The sequence below is a fragment of the Aptenodytes forsteri genome, unplaced genomic scaffold, assembly GCF_000699145.1.
Source record: "Aptenodytes forsteri isolate BGI_AS27 unplaced genomic scaffold, ASM69914v1 Scaffold384, whole genome shotgun sequence".
NCBI lineage: Eukaryota > Metazoa > Chordata > Aves > Sphenisciformes > Spheniscidae > Aptenodytes > Aptenodytes forsteri.
This window is the reverse complement of record NW_008794952.1, coordinates 1,622,763-1,642,396: the sequence shown is the minus strand read 5'-3', so window position 1 is coordinate 1,642,396 and position 19,634 is coordinate 1,622,763. Positions and strand designations below refer to the sequence as shown.

The following is a 19,634-nucleotide window of genomic DNA, read 5'->3' as shown; positions in this document are numbered from 1 at the left end:
CGGGCTGGAGTGCGAGAGCAGCCGGCTCCCGCCGCCGCCGTGCCAGCCAGCCGGCCGGCCTCGCTCCGCCGTGACTTTCGAAGCGGTTGGGCTCTCCGGGAGAGGAGTCGCGTCCCGTCGTCCGTGCCCGCGCTGCCTTGGTCTCAAGCGATGGAGTGCGGGCGGCTGCAAGTCCCTGGGGTGTGATATATTTATCCCCAGCGGTAGGGCAGCCAAGGCTGAGCTGCGTTAAAATAGCCCGTGCTGAGCGCGTCGAGGTTTAAATGGGTGCCTGCGATGTACTAAATATAACATAAACCTTGCTAGTAACTGACAGGGCGTAAGAGCTATACAGCCAGTTTAGTTTACTGTAGGTAAAGGCTAGTCTTAGTCCCTGCTGGTTGGTCTTTTTTCAGATGTCTAACTTTGAAAACCCTGGTGAACGTTCGCTTGAGAAGATTGTATGTGGCTTGGTGAAAGGTCGCTAGCCCCGACCTGCAATCTGTAGTCTGTACAGGAGTCACTCGGTACAATGTTGGCAAAGAGTTGCTGAAATAATTTTCCCTTCCTTTAGTTTACAATGGATTTTGGATAAACAAGATCTGTTGAAGGAACGCCAGAAAGACTTGAAATTTCTGACTGAAGAAGAATATTGGAAACTACAGATATTTTTTACTAATGGTAAAGCTGTTTTATTTTTATTTCTGCCGTAAAATCTGTACGGTATCTGCCATGTCTAAATGCAAGCTTGACTTGCTTAGAGAATGTAATGTTTTCATTGTGGTATTACGTATACTTTCACAACCTATTTTAACAAAGAACTGGAATATCAATAACATTGTCATTTGTTAGTTGTATTAACGCAATTTTAGGAGAACTTACAGGCAAATTAGCTGCATATGTCATGTTTTAACCTGTGATGGGACAAAACATAGTACATTTTCTTATTTTCAAGAGGTCCTTACCAAAAACATAAAAGGAAGAGAAGCAAGCAGAAACTGCTAAGCTAGCATATTAAAGGCTCAATGTCAAGCACTAATACTCAAACTGGGCTTTTGGTGGGCTCTTAGACTGTGGTAAGTATTTTAGCTGATCTGTGCAGTCCTGTTAAACAGCAAAGCTTGGAAACTTGTAATTTGTGTTCAGTCACGTTCTTTGAAACCTGCACCACAGCCTGTGTCTTGCCTTGTGACTGATTCCCCAGCACCCGGTGGCTCTCAAATTGTCTACCAGTTTCCGAGAGCTGTTGGCATGCAGCCTGTTCTCCCAAAGAGTTTGGGGCCTGTCTGTGAAGTTATCTAAGACTTACTTGATCCTGCAAAGCATTTAACCGTATGAATGGCCGCACTGGAGCATATCAGATTACGCAGGCACTTAAACTCTCTTCTGTGCAATTGTTCAGCATTCAAAAAAAAATCTCCCTAAGCAAAGGATATTGCTAAGTAGTAATTTGTTTGCAGACAGCTTTTTAAGTATTTTTCACAGCAGTCCTTTGAAGTACAGAAAGCTTCTTTCTTCAGCTATCTGGCCAGACTTGAGACAGAGAAGTTAAGTGACTTTCCCAAGGCCACTGGGAAGATCTTAAGTCAGTGCTGGAATGGTTTCTGTGAAAGACAGTTATCTCAGCTTCTCTCTTAGCTTAGCTGTTTTTATAATAATTGTGTATGCTGCAAATCCGATTGCTGTGGATACATCTGTGTTATCGCTTATACGGCACCAGGAAATCAAGCTAGCAATGATTTACCTCTTCGATCAATTCCTGCAGTTCCTTGAGGTTAAAGCAAAGTGTCATAGCTTCATAATGCAAAAGGAGAAAACGGGGTATTGATATTTCTAAGACTGTATTTCTATGCTAATTTTCACTAGTATCAGTTTGAATTTGCTTTTTAAAATGTTTCACTTCAGTATTTTTCTTGAGTAAACAAAGATTTACAAAGTAGACAAGGTGGTTTCCGTTTGTGATTCTCAGGCTCCTTTTCCTTGGCGTTCCCTGCCTCCCCTGAAGGTACGGTGTGTGACCTGCGGCAGCTGGAGAACAGCTCTGCCTGCATCTCCCTTGTGCACGTACAAACACAGCTTACCCTGGAGGGGAGAGTGGTGCTGGGCTTTCATCCCTGCTGTAGCCTTCATGGGGAGGACAGTCGGGGGCCGCTCTGTACTGGTGGGAGCTCGGGCAGAGCTTGCCGTGTTCAAGCCCTTGATATGTGTTGTATCATCACCTGCCTCTGAACAGGAACCCTGCTTTGGGTTTATAGAGGCTCCCTCTCTTCTCTCCCGCCTCCTGCATTACCTGGGTAGGGATATGAGTCTCGGCTGCGGCTTGTCATATTCAGCATGTGTCTGCCCAGGAGATGGTCGTTCCCTAAGGCAAGCAAAAAATTGCCCGGAGAGAGGCAGCTTCCTGTTGCCTCCTCATTGGAAAACAAGTGCAATAGGTCACCAACTGATTGTATGGCCATGCGCAACTGCTCAGAATGTTAATACTGTAGAGAAGGAGAACTATCATCTTCTAAAATAGTTCGAGAAAGGAAATTGGTGTTGATTTCTCTCTTTGGATCACCAAGTCTTAACAGAGTTTTTGGTGGAAAAGCGCGTTCATTGATTTCCCTTTCTGGTTTAGGGCAGAAGCTGTAATGTTGGTGCTACAGGCTACTCAAGATACTCAGATTTAGAACAAATCTTTATTTAAAAAAAAACATTGAAACCACTTATTTTGTAAACATAAGGCAATAAATAATCCAATATTTTCTTTTAAAATATTTAAAAAAATTTATTACAAGTATTGGACTCTTTCCCAGCATATACAAGCTTCCATTTCATTAAGTCTCTCTAGGCTCTTGTCCATTTTTTTCCCTAAACCACACTTGATTTTTCTCTGACAGCAGATGGCCTAACCGTTCCTGAAAATCCCATGGGAGTGAGAAGCATATTTGTAGAATTCTGTTTAGCTTAATATTTGAATTTTTCTGATGCCCTAGTAGTAGGACAGCTTTGTAGCCCCGTGGTCAAATCAAAGGGAAAAATCCTTTCAAACCGCCCAAGATACGCTGATAAATATTTTAATATTTGTACAGACATTGCATACCGGGCTTACCCTCCTTTCTGGCAGTATTGTTTGTCCTACTGTCACTGGCAAGCTAGTCTCAATTTGGCATTCTTCTCTGTAGGAAAAGAGTGATATGACATGGACAGGGACTTAATGTTGCTTCGGGTAATCATAGTGGGTGACAAACTAGTTACTTTTTCCTGTGGGAAAAAAAAAAAGTTGCCAATTATCAGGGCTGTTCAGGGTGGTTTTCTCCTTTTCTCCTATGTTCAGCCCTTTTCTAGCCAACAATGTCCTTGATATTTGCGTGTTTTAAAATGCTGTGATGCTCATTAAAAGTGAGAGTAGGGTGTACCCTGACTATTCCCAAAGGATACGGGATAAGAGCAAGGGGGAAAAAATCTGGACTTGTGTGCTTAAGTAGAGACTAAGAATTTAGCGATGACTGATAACAGAATTGTTTGCTTTTCGCATCAGTGGTCGCTGTCTTGATCTTGCTGTACATATTTTAAATATGTACTTAAGTGTATTTTAAATTATTGTTTTGGACATTTCGGGTGAGGGAGGAAAAAAAGAAGAGGGAGTCTTAACACAGCCGAGCCTTGCTCAGAATAACGTCTGCAAAGAAGTATGGGAAAAATAACAAGTAACAACCTTATGTTTCACTGTGCCATTCTCTATATCCAACCCCTGCTCTTAATCCCAGCTTGATGCATCTAATTTGCTTGGCACCTTTCCTTTGGCTGGGAGGCCAAACAAGAGCTACCTGCACAGATGACACCAGGGTTGTTTCTTGGCCAACTGGCAGAGGACCACCGTGATGGAGCAGCTGACTGCATCCTCTGGTCTCCCACCCCCTCTCCCTAGACTAAATATGTCATTTTTTTAACACCTGCTGCCTCTGCCAAATTTAATAACCATGTTTGTGTTGGCAGCTTTAGTTGTTTGAAAAAACCCCATCCATTTTGCGTGGCACTGAAAAGCCATAGACTTATATTTTAAGTGTTTGAACTTGTTTTGCTCTAAAGTGGAATACCCAAGCTTTACCCTTCTGAGATTTGTGTTGTCATCTTCTTAAAGGTCATACTCACTTTGTACACAATGAAGTCAAGTTACCTTTCCCTTTTTGAAGGTATCCACAAGCTTCAGGATGCAGTGCTTCTTCTTCACCTGCGGGTCTGTAGGTTTACAGCAACACGTTGTCTCACCAGAACAACGTATTTGAACTGAGGGAGAAGACTGTGCTGCTGCTCCTTAGAATCCCCAGCACTAGTCATGTTTTGAGATCCTTTGCTATTTGGTGTCAAATTGTCTTAAAAACTCAACTCAAGCTTTTGTTCATTTTTAAGTTGTGGAATACCCAAGCTTTACCCTTCTGAGATTTGTGTTGTCATCTTCTTAAAGGTCATACTCACTTTGTACACAATGAAGTCAAGTTACCTTTCCCTTTTTGAAGGTATCCACAAGCTTCAGGATGCAGTGCTTCTTCTTCACCTGCGGGTCTGTAGGTTTACAGCAACACGTTGTCTCACCAGAACAACGTATTTGAACTGAGGGAGAAGACTGTGCTGCTGCTCCTTAGAATCCCCAGCACTAGTCATGTTTTGAGATCCTTTGCTATTTGGTGTCAAATTGTCTTAAAAACTCAACTCAAGCTTTTGTTCATTTTTTTTTAAGTTATCCAGGCTTTAGGTGAACATCTTAAATTAAGACAACAAGTTATTGCCACTGCTACAGTCTACTTCAAGAGATTCTATGCCAGGTAGGACTGTTTACTATGATGGTACAAGAATAAAACATTTGCTAGGCACATTTTGGTAGCCCTTTTAAAATGCAGTTCTGTATTAAAAACAGTGCCACTTTTGTTTTCTGGATGGTGTAAAGCTTTTATGCTAATAAAGTTAACTTAAGCTTTGCTTTTTCAAAAGGAAGTGTGGTGCTCTTAATAGATTAATCGTTCTACGTGTATGAAACAACATATTATAATTTTGTTATAACATTTCAGATATTCCCTAAAAAGTATAGATCCAGTATTAATGGCTCCTACGTGTGTGTTTTTGGCATCCAAAGTAGAGGTATGAAGTATTACAATTTTTTAATGTAAAATTATGTGATGTATGAGAGAGAGAGAAAAGGTTTAGGACTTTTAAATATTTTCTCGTTCTTCATGCTTTGGGGGTTGAAACCTTCCCTTTTTGTATGGATTTCTGTAGCAATTTAAGAAAAGGAGACGGAGAAGGCCTTCAAACATGTTATTTAGTATTTGATCTTTCACAATTTTGTCTGAATTACTAACCCTGAAGGGCCTCTGAACATTGGAAAGAGTATTTTAAATGGCTGTTTCACTGTGATACAGTGTTTACATATCTACATACACTATATCTTAAGTTGTACAATGTCTCCTTTCTGGTGTGTTTTTCCGTATTTATGTTTACTCAGACTTTAAAACATAATTTGAAATTTTTTCCTGATTACCCTCTTCCCTTTCATATCGTGAGGGATCCTCAGGTTTTACCACACTTTCATTACTTGCATTAAAAGTATGTTGTAGCTCATATGCTGTCTTTGAGAAATTATTGTAAGGAACTGACCCATTAAGGGTAGTGGTGAGGAGGCTCCATGCCTCCACCATTAGGAGTCCACTTTGAATGTGGCCAAGAGCTAGCATCAGCTGGGCACTGCTCTTAGTCCTCTGTAATGCAAGAAGTTTTTCAGCTGTTTGAGAAGTGTCTGCGTAATGGAAAAAAATCAAATTGGCCAATTTGTGATATGTCAGCACTAATGAATTTTACAGGAGGAACTCAAATACCTAGTGGATGGTAGAAGCAGTCCTACTAAACCAGTGTCTACATGTGATACTGTTGTCTGTACAAATACTGTGATACTTTCCAGTGTTTGGAAGAGATGAAGGAAAGGAGAAAGAGTACTGGAGAGAGTATTTTTTTATCAGCCTGTTAATTAAGCCTTTAAGAAAGTACAGACACAGAGTGTATATATACAGAGGTACCTTATATTTTAGAACAAATACTAGAAGTCTTTGCAGCCGTCCGTATGCTAAAGCTTTTGCAACTTCAGAGGGCAGCTATAGCAGTAATGATTCAGCTATTCACTTCTCTAAAAGAACACTGTATACAGAAGATTTTCAGCTTGCTGACTGTCTCAGCAGAGCTAAGGCTTCATGGAAATGTAATAAAAAAAGGTAGTTAATGACAGGTTTCTAAAGGCAGTTTTCTCTCCAAGTGGGTTAAGGAAAAACAACATACCTTCTTGAAGCCCTCGTGTTTATTTTATATGTAAAGTGTTAGCCAACTGAGCTTTTGTGGCTTTAGTACCTTTCAAAAATGTTTAATATTCTTCACAACTTAAACAACACATTAACTAATCAGTGAAAAAAACCTCTTTACCTAAGAGTTTACTCTGTTCACCTTAAGTAAGAAAAAAAAAAAAAAAGAAAGAAAAAGGGGTGGGGGGAAAAAAAGAAATACTGCGTAAAGAAGCCCAGTTTAGCAAGAAGCCATTATTTTAATTTGATAACAGTGTGAGTATATGGTATTTCAGGTGGTTCACCTCATTTACCATTCTTTTTCTTTAGGAATTTGGTGTTGTTTCAAATACAAGGTTGATTTCTGCTGCTACTTCTGTATGTAAGTATTGGTGATTTTCATTATACTGTAGTTAGGTATCTCTATAGGGAGATCAGACATTTTCTTTGTGAGTTTTTTTGTTTACTTATTTTTAAAAGGTACCTTTTATCAAGTCATGGGGGGGCTTGCGTGTTGACTGCTAGGAGCCAGTTAAAGGCATTTAGAATAAGTAACTTCCATTTCTAAATACGGAAACAGAAGGGTCCTTTCTGTATTAGTTTTGGTTGATTCTGGTTGGAACTTATGCCAAGCATAAATAAAAACAAAGTAATAAAATTAAACTATTGAGGTTTATAAACAGTCTCGAGTAGTAAATTGACTTCTGAACTACTCAAAGATAGAACTGGAAACTTAGGGCTTTATTTGTCTGTTTTATAAAAGGTATCCTTTTTTTCCCCATCATAAAATTAGTCTTTGCACATGATATTTATTTCTAAAAATACATTTTATAACCTATATATTGTTCACGAATGAATGCAATAAAATCATACTGTAGTTACTTAATTCTCTATCTTGCCCACTTGCCTTATATTTCCCAGTTCCTGTAACTTGCATCTCATCGTTCAAGGTCTTAGTGATGGCTTCCTTAACTGAATGCTATAATTTGACCCAGAAGGTCCAGCTGCTCTCAGTAGGCAATTCCTGGCTGTGCTCTTCAAAATGTAGGTCGTTGCTTTCAAAATCCCTCTTAGCTGTTGAGGGGACAGGTGACTGGCTGCATCTGTACCTCCACATGCAGTAAGTATATCAGTCCATGGGGCTGGCCGTATGACAGTTCCACCACCAGGAGCTGAAACGCATCTTCAGTGCCAGCATGACCAAGACCAGTACTGGCTTTAGCAGTAAGAGTTGCTATTTTTACAGCAGTAGCATCTCAAAGCACAGATCTATGTGGCAGTTTTGATGCATCAGTGAGAAGGTTAGATGGATTTTGGTAAATATGCGGTAGCTGATTTTATTTAGTCTTCTAGTCCTGAGCTGTGCTGTTTCTGAAAATCCCAAGTCTCAGAATCCCACAAAAGATTTCCCCCACAGTTCTTCCTTCAGACCTAGAAGCCCTGCCTGCCCTGATAAGTACTCTGCATTTCATGGAAGTGGGGACAAAAAGCAACAGGCTTTCTCCTAGCGTTTATGTCTTTTATTCTACCTGGTCTTCCTTTACCAGAGTTGCTTCAGTAGCACACAGCAATTTTTTTGGAGATCTTCATACAAACGGTGAAAAAAGATGAGGCGGGACAAGTAAAAGAGAGCTCACAAAAGGGGTGACTAGTGTAACAGTGGTTGGTTGAAAAGGTTTGTTTGCTTTTAGTTAGGTAGAAACATGAAGTTAGTAAGACATGCTTCATTTGTAAGGAAGATAATCTCAGACTGGTTTCTCGCAACCTCTTCAAAAGCTTTTCACTTTGTTTCGCTCTGTTTTCACAGCTCGCTAAAAGGACAGTTCCATATGGCTGTGTCTGAAGCTTGCTTTGTGGGAAAAATGTTTTGTTTCCCTATCTTCCCCCTCAAAGTGGTTGTTTTTTTTTACTGTGTATCTCTTCAGTTTGCATGCTTCTTGAGAAACCTGTTTTATTCATTCTTCTCTTTCTTGAAATAATTAAAATTTCCAACCAGTAGCCTAGTCTTACTCTTACAGCAAATTTTCTAGCAAAGTCCACCATAGGTCTAAATGTTGAAGTGTTTAGTCCAGAGGACTGACACTATCTCTTCATCAAAGTGAATGGCATACTGATTTTCTGGAAGTAGTATTAATTCACAATATACTGTCTGTCATTAATATAAGGAATATTGTCCAATTCCAAGATATTAAATGTTACCTGTTTTCCTTGAAGGACAGGGACTTAAAATAGATTTTTAAATGTTTCACTTGTACAAATCTCAAATCCACATCCTCAAGTGTACTTAAGTGTGGGTTTTTTTTTCCTCAGCATTCTAATATGAGATCACTGTTTTTGCCACTTAACATAATTCTTAACTGCACTGTTTGTACCTGTTCTCCTTGTAAAATGCATGAGGGTGATCAGGTATCTAAATCAGGGATCATCATAAGCTAGAAAACTGAGGATATATTTGAACATTGTCTTGGAGGCAAGTGTCCTGAGTCATGTCATATATGCCTAAGCAGATGCTTAGGTGTCTCTTTCAAGGAGAGAAACATCCTTGAAATGTCTGATAATCCAGTGCCTAGGACATTGACCTGCAGTGTGGCGAATTGATTTGTTGCTTTGAATTTGAGCCTGTTTTCTGCATATCCAAAATCTTTACATTGTGGACATACAAGATCTCTTGGCTGAGCTCCATCACCCTGCCCTTGGTCTTGCTTTTCTAAGACTTCATTACATGGTTTAAAACCTTGCGTGTTGAAGGATCGAGCCTATGTAAAAAATCCTACGTGAGAATTCCATTTGGATTTAGTGTTGGAACTGAGATCCTGAAGAGATCACCAGATTCGGAGTGACATCAGTAGGTAGATAGCTCTGTGAATGATAACTTGTGGGAAGTTAGGTGCTCATAAGCTAGTTGTTAGTTAACCAGAAGATTTAACAGTCCCCAAAGCAGCAAACAAGCTCTGGCTGAGTACCTGTGAAAATCTGGGTTGCAGGTGTATTTCTCTTTCCCTTTCAGGATCTTAAATCTTATCAGTTAACTTTTCTCTTTCAAATACAAACCTTTTGTGCTGCAAGCAGTTGTGCTACACGCAGTTGTGCTGCCAAATGGATTTGAAGGGCTATATACAGCTGAATTAATAGAAAGGGAAAGAAGTAAAAGTATTAATTACATAATTTTTAACACGCTGATTTCTCTTTACTGTAGTGAAAACTAGGTTTTCGTATGCCTTTCCGAAGGAGTTTCCTTATAGGATGAACCATGTAAGTATGCTGTTCGAAATACAACTTGATCAAATAAATCAAAAGACAAATACTTGTTAGCAGGAAATTGTGTCTCTTAAATTCTAAGAAAGAAATATTTTCATACTCATATGTCAGGGCGCTCATAATTAGTTTTGGATAGATTATTGGGGAAGTTACTTTTAAAAGTAAATCTTACATAACCTTCTTTCCTTAAATTGTTGACAGGAATGCTATAAAGAGAAGTGACATGACTGGGTGACTGAAATAGTAATTTTTGTATAGTATGATTATTAAAGAACTTTAGCTTTTTTTGAATGTTCTTGTTTACAAATACATTGCTTCAGGGAAGGTAAATAGCCCTTGCACCTGGGATGCTTCCAAGCTTGCACACAGGAGCAGTTGGCTTACAGGCAAAAATAAAACTGCTTTCTGTAAAATGTAATGGCTTTTGGAAAATAATTTTTATTTATTATTTAAAATTTAGGTTTACCAGTGGTTTTCAAGGCATTCTCAGTCACAATGCTGAGAAATTTTGTAGTTTTTCTTGAAACCATTTTTGACATGTGCTGTAGTATTTTGGAAGTTAAACACATCTAATTATTTTTAGATTGATTGTGACAAATACTACCTTTTTGTTGGTTTGCTTTTCACCCAATCTAGAAAGCCAAATGATATATCAGAATATAAAATATCTAAGACCTTGCAATAAAACTGCACTGCTGTTTTACAGATAAAGGCAAATGGAAATATATTTTGGAGTACTGCTTTCATATAGCCAAAGCAGTCCAGTCTTTTCCTTGATATCACTAATACGTCACTATCTCTATGGAAAATGAGAGCTGATTTAATTGCTACAATTGGACAGAACATTTCATATGAAATTAAATCTGAAAATACTTTAAAAGGCCATTTGGCATGTTAGTGGCCTGATGAAGAGGCTTCAATTCTACAAAAGGACTTCTCTATTGCTGTTAAGTGTTTATACCCTGGGAACTATTTGCTGCTGGTGTTGAAACAAATCAGACAAGTCCTGCCAATGAAGTAGTCTTTCATAGTAAACTTGATCCAAAACGCTTAAATGCATTGTTATTATGTCTGGAGTTAAGTTATAATGGTGGTAAGGCAATGGCTAATAATAGTTTGATTTTTGTTTCGTTTTGTAGTTTCAGATGAAATGCATTTAGGACCGTTGGAAATACGTGTTGAGAATTCCTGTGCATTCATGATGTTAAACTGGATGCCAGTTAATTCTTTCTGCTGTCTGAAACGTGCTGCTGTTTAACTGTGATTTTACTTCTTTGCAGATACTAGAATGTGAATTCTATCTCTTAGAATTGATGGTAGGTGGTTTTTTTGGCGGTTTGCTTTTTTTTTTTTAATGTTGCCTCAGTTTACTTTTTACTGATGAAGAATATTTTGAATTTTGTGCTACACTCCAATTTTAGAATGATGTCCATGCAGGTCTAACATTTACATTTTCAGCAGAATGCTGTAATTACTGTGCTGTCATCTAGGCTGAGTGAGGGCATTGTCTCTTCCTCGTGTTGAAGCTGGACTTCTCAACAGAAAGAGGGCAGATTGTGGGAGCAGTGGGGACAGGAGGAGTGCATATGGCTCTGCATCCTAGTGGTTAGAGCACTGTTGGGAAGAGTAAAGCGTAAGTTCTGTTCCCAGAACTGCTTCTGTTTTTAAAAGAGAGAGAACTCTGTATAAGTCCTGATGCAGAGACTAGGATGTCAGTGTCCTTATTTCCCCAGATGAATGGCCAGTCAAGAGCATAAAGAGTTGTATTCTTGCTATGCCCTCTTCTTTTTGCCTGGAAGAATCTGGACCTATACAATGGTCCAGCTTCAGCTGAAGGCGTGGGTAGTATCCCACTCAGGCTAGTCTATAACCTGATAATTAGAGTAATCTTCTAGGAAGCGAGATGTGGGTTTGAATCCTGTGAGGAAGAAACTGAACTCAGGGCCGCCCATTTTCTGAGATGGTGCTGTAACTATTAGGCTGTTGGATGAAAGGAGCACAACATGAGATTTTCTTCCAGGCACATTCAAAGAAAGGAGCTGTACCTGCTTTTTCTAAGGGTTGCTACCCCATTGCCGTGTTTCCTAGGGCAGCTGAAAGGATGCAGCGCAGACTTCTTAGGGGGCTTAGGTAAAGTGGTGCCCGATTTCTGCATATTGGTTGGACTTGGGTGGGTTAGGCACCGAGCTCACTGTGCTAGGGTAGTTCTGCCCAAGTGCAGAGAAAAGGAGAGAGAAACCAGGGAGGAGCCTAGTGAGTTAGGCAGCAACTGAGAAAGGATATGTTTTGGGAAGAGGTCACAGAGGAGGTCGGATCAAAGCTTTTGTTTGTGCCTAACCCCTTTTTAGATATCCTGTTTAGATTTAGATACCTCTGCTATACACGGCAGTAAGTCTTGAGTTTTGTATACAGGAGTTTTATCACAAGTAACTGCATCTGCAAGAAGTTACGTTTTGGGGTTTAACTTATTTTTCCAGTATGCTATGTAATATATAGTATGTATAATAACTGTGTCTTACTTCAGTATTCAGCGCATGTAACTTAATGTGGCTTTTCCCTATAGTATCCATACAGTTGGCTGCTTTCAGCGAGGGGGTTATTCCTTCTTGTTTACACCAACCCGGGCCTGAAAAGAGGGGATTTGAGAGCAGTGGATTTTTTTCTTTCTTTCTTTCCAAACCAGTGTCAATTATTTTGGCATGCTTTCCATGTATGGTATTTAGTGACAGACTGTTTTCTGGCAGTGCTTTGTATTTCCAAGTGGGAATTACGGGTTTGTAAGCAAATGAGGTTTCAGTGTGCTGCAGATGTGGCTTTCTCTGTCTCTTAGGGGAAGGACATTGACAGACTGGCAACCATGCTATGTAATGGTATTCTAGAGAGAGCACTGCCCTCATTACAGCAGGGTTAGGTGTCAGAATGCTACTTAAAAAAAAAAATCAGTAATTGACTTGTAAACCAAATGCTTTTAATATGAACTGACAACACATTCTGCATTGTAATCTAACTTTTATCCTGTTGACATTTTTCCTAGGACTGCTGTTTGATAGTATATCATCCTTATAGACCTTTGCTCCAATATGTGCAAGATATGGGCCAAGAAGACATGCTGCTACCTCTCGCATGGTAATGAAGACAATGATTAACAATAGTGCCTCCTTTCAGCAAGAAAGCCAGTGTTTAACAGTTATGCTTCAAAGGTGGTTCAGCAAAAGCAGGCTTAGCCTTATTTGAATACAAAGGGTGCCCTAGCTGACCTGTGCAAGTACATGTCCCTGACTTAGCTTATTCTGTCTTTAACCCTGTAATGATCTTACTTTGCAGTGATCTAATTTTTATTTTTAGACTAGCTCTATTAGCACAGTTTTTTACACTACTGAATGGTGACTATGAGTAGAGGTAATAATTTTCTGTCAACGTTGGTTTTCTGTTGTATCTTGTCATAGGAGGTAGAAGCAGTATATAGGGGTTTTTAGCTGTGTTAGCAGAACTCTTATTCTTGAACTGTTTCTCAAATACAGAAAGACAGTAAAAATACTACTTTTATGCTTACCCTTACTTATTTGTGAAACAGGGATAATTATTTTATGGTATACGTCAACACTCTCTGCAGAAAGACATTTATGGCACTATAATAGTGTTTCCAAATAAACTTCTGCTATGACTACAAGGAAAAAAATGAAAGGCTTTAAGAGATTTTTACAAGGAAAGAGATCTCTGCCCTTGCTGTTTTGCCCTGCAGCCTCACTGCTTCTACCATCTGGGAAACTGGCAAGATATTTATAAACTGATAGCAGTTTTTGAAGTCATATAGTCTAAAGGTGAATAGGACAATACTTACAAGTTCTTTTTTGCACAGGAGGATAGTGAATGACACTTATAGAACTGATCTTTGTCTGCTGTACCCTCCTTTCATGATAGCTCTAGGTAAGTAACACAAGTAATGTCTCTTGTCATGTTTAAATGGATGTATTCTGCGCACTGTCCCATCAACAAGCATTCCCTAGAGTGCCCTCATAAGGTGCTTCAGTTTGCGTTTCATACAGTACTGACAGTGTAGCCTCGCAACTTAAAAAGTCTTGAAGAAAAATCTGATAATCAATCCCGACTTTTCTCTGTTGAACTGTATAGTGTTTATAAAAAATAGAATGTTTCTAACTGTATCAAGAGTGGATCTTTGTTCAATAGCCATGTCACCCGATCTTTGCAGCTTGCCTACATGTGGCCTGTGTTGTCCAGCAGAAGGATGCAAGGCAATGGTTTGCTGAGCTATCTGTTGATATGGAAAAGGTACTGTTTTTTCCTCCCGCCACCTGTTACGGACTGACCAGAAATGGTAGTCGTGGTTATAAAACTACTGTCTTACATGTCTGCAGCACTGATTTGAACTTCATGCAGTGATCATATGTTAGGCGCTGTTGAAATTAGGTAGATCTCTCGGGGAGGGAGACAATGTCGGGTCATTCGGTTATCACCCTGCTCTGAAAGTCATGACAGAACCATTGCTAACGGCAGAGTGTTGCTGGTGTTGCCATTTTTCAGATGAAAATACAAAACCAATATCCTTTGCATTTTTTGCCAGAAAGAAAATTCCCAGTGTTTTTCGTCAATCAAGATTGCTAGCACGAGTTTGCCTTTTAAATTCTAGTGCATGTGATTTTCTGATTCGCCTTTCAGCATCGTGCCTACATACTGTTCTCATTTTCTCTCTATAAATGTACGTAGTGTAGCAGAGTGTAAAACATTCTTGACACTTTCAGGATGACCAAGACTGTGACTTCAGTCAGTGTTAAACAGGGGGATGCCAAGACTGAGTTCCCTGCTATTGCAAATTCCATGTCAAATAATCCCCTTCATAAATTTATCAGGTTCCAAGGTGCAGTTGTTCTCATACCACTAATTTTCTTCATCTTCACTAGTTCCTTTTACTTTGTAGGTTGACTTGTTTAACCTTTGTTTAGCCCCAGCAAGCAAGCCAAACTAGTATTCATACTCCTTATCACACTGTTTCACCCTGCACGTATTTTTCAGTCTATCTTTTTTGAAACTGAGTGTCCAGAATTGAATAGCGTGTTACAGATGAGATGTCCCATTGCCCTCTGTGCCCTCGGTATTGCCCTTTATCCCACTGATGATATCCTGGCATTGTATTTGTATTCCAGGATTCATCTTCAATTTTAAGCACAGTGTGGATGCTATGCTGCATCAAGAGCTCTGTGAATTATGCTGTCATGCGTGTAAAAACAGGGTGATAATAAATGGGCAGCAGAGGAGGACCAACCTATATTTGACAGATAAGGTTATCGTAAGCTTGATACTGAACATGTTTGAATGTTTACATGTCTTGGTTCTCATGCCAGTGATACAATCTAAGGTTGATTTTTTTTACATTAACACCACGGACCTCTTAGCCAACTATGACTTTTGTTTCAAGGATGTATATTGTTCTAGCACTTAATCAAAGTCCATGTATTAAAAAAAAGAAAGAAGTCTACTTCATTAATTTAGACAATGATGAAACAAATTAGGAACCAAACATTATCCACCTTTTATATAGAATATTGCACTAGAAATTTAATAGGAAATTAAGGTAGTTGAGGTGCAGTTGAAAATGCCCAAACTGTTAGAGAATGCTTATACTTCCAGAAGTGGAAGTATACGAAGTATATGAACGTTCAACAATTCTTATTATATTTATATAATAATATAATAAAAATAATGAGAATAATATAATAAATATTTAGACACTCCTTGGCTGTTTATTTCTTGGAAGGAAATAATTCAGACCAATGTTTTGTGGTTTTGGGCTTTTTTTTTCTTGCACTGTGGCTCTGATGTGTATAGAACTTGGATAATCATCAGTTACTGTATTGGTAATCCATAGTCATCTAGCTGCAATCATGCTGCCAGGTGTCTATATTTTCCCAGTAGCATAGTTATAAACTGTGACAGTAGTTGCAAATAAATAAATAAAAAGCTATTCAGCTTGCAGGGGAGAAGTGGTATACAGTTGAATGGGAGGGAAAGTATTCTATTTGGGCTTCCTTTCACAATTAAATCAAAAAACTAATTATAGAAATGGTTGATTGCCAGACCAGATTAAATGTGAGACAGCTCTGTTTATATTATGAAAATTGTGCTGCTTAATTTCAGTTCGGGGCATGTTTAATTAATTACACACTTAAACTGACTGTGACAAAGATAAAATCACTATTGTGTCTGACCTTAGGATCTATTTTCTTTCTAATCAGATTTTAGAAATAATCAGGGTTATTCTGAAGCTGTATATGTTTAATTAATTACACACATAAAGTGACTGTGACAAAGATAAAATCACTATTGTGTCTGACCTTAGGATCTATTTTCTTTCTAATCAGATTTTAGAAATAATCAGGGTTATTCTGAAGCTGTATGAGCAGTGGAAGAACTTCGATGAGAGGAAAGAGATGGCTACTATTCTTAGTAAAATGCCTAAACCAAAACCACCTCCAAACAGGTACTGTACTTCCCTAATATACCTTTCCTGTGGAAAAACTGGACTACTATCTTAAGAATGAGTAAATGTTTAATTTGAGGTATAGCGTACATTTTTACAGTGCAGACCTTTCTATTACAAATAGCCAGTGTGATTGTTCAGGAGCTAGTGAGAAGCAGAACATTCATTGTTTTACGGGGAGTGTTAATGTGATTAGAATGTGATCAATACAGCTCAGCAAACGTAAGGAACCGTGGCGTGAGGCTCCGTGGCTGGGCCAGATTCACTGGAACTGGGCCTGCTTGATGTCGTATTTAATTACTGCGATTAAATACAACTGTTGGGAATCTGCACGTGCAAATTCCTGTGCACATGCTTATGTAATGTGAACTTCGAAATGTTGACTTCAGAAGTAGATTCAGCAGGCAGCTGCATGGGGATATACTGAAATCATTATTCAAATAAATACACTGGAGTTATTTATGCATGCTGAGAATAACCTTTGCATTTTTTTATGAAACTGAGCAGAATATCTTAACCTATTTGTGTATATGTTGAAGTATTTTCCTTCAAAAGGTTTTTACTACTTTCAGAATACCATATTTTTTAATTAAAAAAAAAAGACAAAAATGTAATATGATGCTTCTTTTTGAAGACACGTTTTGTTTTGTTTTTTCTTCCAAACAGTGAAGGAGAACAGGGTCCAAATGGTAGCCAGAACTCTAGTTATAGCCAATCTTAAGACATTCCAAAGAATTTCTTTATGGACCACTTTGACTCAAGACATCCTGGGATCTTTCCTGTGTTCATGAAATGGACAGAAGGTTTTAGTAACATCTTTGACAAAGAACTTGAAGAATAAATAGCTTGTTTGTGTCAAGCATTTTGAAAGCTTTTTCTTTAAAACTGCATCGTTTTCTCTGACGCTGGAGCAAATGTACTAAGATTTTTCAGTGTAAGGAATCAAACGTTAAACCAAGCTGCAAAAGATTAACACTATCCACTCAAAACAAATAGTTCATTATTGGTTTTGTTTGCTTTGAGAAAATTGTAACTTGCCATTGAAGTGAACTATTTTTAAAGCGACAGTAACCTGAAGCCTACATGTACCTGTATTAATGACTTGTGTTGTCTTCATTTTGTTTGTGACTGAAGGAAGATAGTGCACTGTACGTTAAATCTATTCATTACCTTGAGTTTTGTTGAGTTTTTAAAAAAAGTATGGATTCTGTAACAAGTAACACATCAGTCCTTCAGAAACAAAGCCTAGAAGAGCCCGCAAAGAATATTGTTAGAGTTTTAATGAAAGCTGCAGGAAAGAAATTCAGTTCCTTTTTTGGATTAGAAAAACGCTGTTTTACTCAGTAGATGCACTTGGATGTTTTTGCCATGGAGCGTAGTAGCCCAGCTTACCAGAGAAGTGCAATATGTATAGTGATTCTGCAGTTTTCTTAAACATTTCAAGTGTTAGGAATTAAAAAAACTCAACATACTATGATTTTTTTTTTTTTGCAAGTAAATGTACTGTATAGTACAATTGGAATATTTCACAGATACAAATCCGGATATGATTGCTATTTTTTATGGTGGATTTTTTTTGTACAAAAGATATACACTGTTAGTCTGCCTTCACTGTTAGTGTGAATTTGTGTGGTTCATTAGAGAGTTTATTTAAGAGGATTGAGCTTTCGGTGAGCTTCATACTGGCTAATTTTAATTGTGATGTTAGGAGCAACTCTTTAGAATAACTGAAATGGGATTCCTTGGTTAACTGTGTGCTGGAGAAAATGAGATTCCTTCAAACAGAAGGCCATATCTTGTGGTCCTTACTCAGGCAGAAGTCAGGAATTGGCCTAAATCGAATTTCTTGATTTTTAGATAACTTTGTTTCCAATTAAGTTCTGTACAACTTCATTTTGAATGATAATGCCGACTTGCCCAAGTATAAAAATTGAATGATAAAATAAAGTGCAGTAACATTGTTCTCCTTTTTTTTTCCTGAAGCAACACATTTCACTGCTCTGAAATATTGGAGGGAAATTCTTGAAAACCTTTGCTCTGTGATGCGTCTTGGTTCAAAAAACTGGCCTCTTAAAAAAACCCTGTTTTTGCAAATACCTGTCTTTGTAACTGGCTGGTCAGTCGGTGAAATAGAACTGAAGCGTGTTTGTATGTAGCCCATTAGGCTACTAGCATTTATTTCTGTTCAGGTTATTTTCGTAAAACATCAGGTAAACAAGCCCAAACCACTTTGGTGAGATAGAAAATATCTACATTTTGGTCTTTGCTACTTTTGTTGCCATTTGATCCATACCTTTTCTAGACACTTGATTGATGAAGTGGAATTTGGCTATTTGCCTTTGTTTCTTGAAGTCTAAAATGTGCTATTTGTAATGTGGACTTGGGGAGTAGAAATAAATCAATGCAACTTGACCACTGCGTGGAGTTCTTAAACAGGAACTGTTCTTTAGGTAAACATCAGTCTTCTTACATATACCACATAATCTGCTAAGAAAGCTAATGTTTTGAAATTAGGGATTTCACACTATTAATGAAGAATTCTGGCTGGAGTGATTAAAAGTTTTCTTGCTGCTCAAGAGCCTTTCCAGACTTGACTGCACACCTAAATTACCTGTGTGACCTAAACCTCAGAGCTAAAATATCAGGCACTTCTTGATGGTAAATAGAAGTATCTTGGGTCATTTCTCTACTGGGGAGGCGAGGATAGTTTGACCAGCTCTGATTCCAGTGTAAACAGTGAAAGGCAATAAAATGCAGTCAAAGGGACTGGATTCCGTGCTGACAGTTATAAAAAGAAAGATGTAAATAGGAACAACAGGAAATGGAACATAATGTGAATTCAACAGCTTTGCTACCAACCAGACAGAAAAAATCACCTTTACTGTGCTTCCTTTCAAAGGACAGAAATGCATAAAAACGAGGTGTCTCATTAAACGAGGGGTAGCTGAAAGTCTTCACAGATTATATGGTTACAGGTGACAGCGGAATGTCAAAGCAAACACAGGCCATCTATGCCAAAAAGACTTAAGGAAAAATCTAAAAGGAAGCAAACTGAACGGGATTAGGCAAGTTATTTAACTCAAAAAGCATCGTTTGAAAAGCAAGTTATATCCACATAAGGAAGATACAGAGGAAGACACAGAAAGGATCATCAACTTTGACAAGCTACAAATAATTTGAGAAACACCTTGCAAAAAACTACCAAGACTAGTAAAAGCTAAACCTACCAAGACTAATAAAAACTAATGAAAATAAAAAAGAGGTATACTGTGGCTTTCCTATTTAAAAAAAAATCCACAACTCTTCAGCTCAGAAAAGATAGGAGAGGTCTAGAAAAATGATGAGTGGTGTGAAGACTGATAAGGTGACAACTGTTCATCACTTCTGACAGAAGAAGCAGGAGCATCTGATGAAAACAGTACATGGCAAGCTGAGAAGCAACAAAGGGAGAGACTTCCTCTCACAACGACCCAATGCAGCCTGCTGTGACTGCTGGGAGTTTGTGCTGAAAATTTTACAAATACCCAAATATACCAAGACACGCAAAGGCTGAAGGAAGTATCAAAGCACTCTGAGTTGTAAATGAGAATAAT

General features: G+C 38.4%; 1 protein-coding gene across 3 annotated transcripts; it reads left to right on the top strand.

Annotated features, from left to right (window-relative positions):
- The first annotated feature begins 337 nt into the window (after nt 1–337).
- CCNC (cyclin C) lies at nt 338–19,207 on the top strand. 3 transcript variants are annotated; one of them, XM_009275421.2, is made up of 12 exons: nt 338–417; nt 554–660; nt 4,703–4,787; nt 5,031–5,100; nt 6,618–6,669; nt 9,484–9,539; nt 10,826–10,861; nt 12,580–12,671; nt 13,405–13,472; nt 13,756–13,835; nt 15,923–16,041; nt 19,017–19,207. In XM_009275421.2, the coding sequence occupies exons 4-12, from the start codon at nt 5,062–5,064 to the stop codon at nt 19,018–19,020; spliced, it is 546 nt and encodes a 181-aa protein (XP_009273696.1). In that variant the 5' UTR covers nt 338–417; nt 554–660; nt 4,703–4,787; nt 5,031–5,061; the 3' UTR covers nt 19,021–19,207. The 3 variants fall into 3 exon arrangements, with proteins under 3 accessions (XP_009273696.1, XP_009273694.1, XP_009273695.1); XM_009275419.1 differs by lacking the exon at nt 19,017–19,207 and adding an exon at nt 16,708–18,449; XM_009275420.1 differs by lacking the exons at nt 338–417; nt 4,703–4,787; nt 19,017–19,207 and adding an exon at nt 16,708–18,449 and having other exon boundaries at nt 600–660.
- Nucleotides 19,208–19,634: the final 427 nt, after the last annotated feature.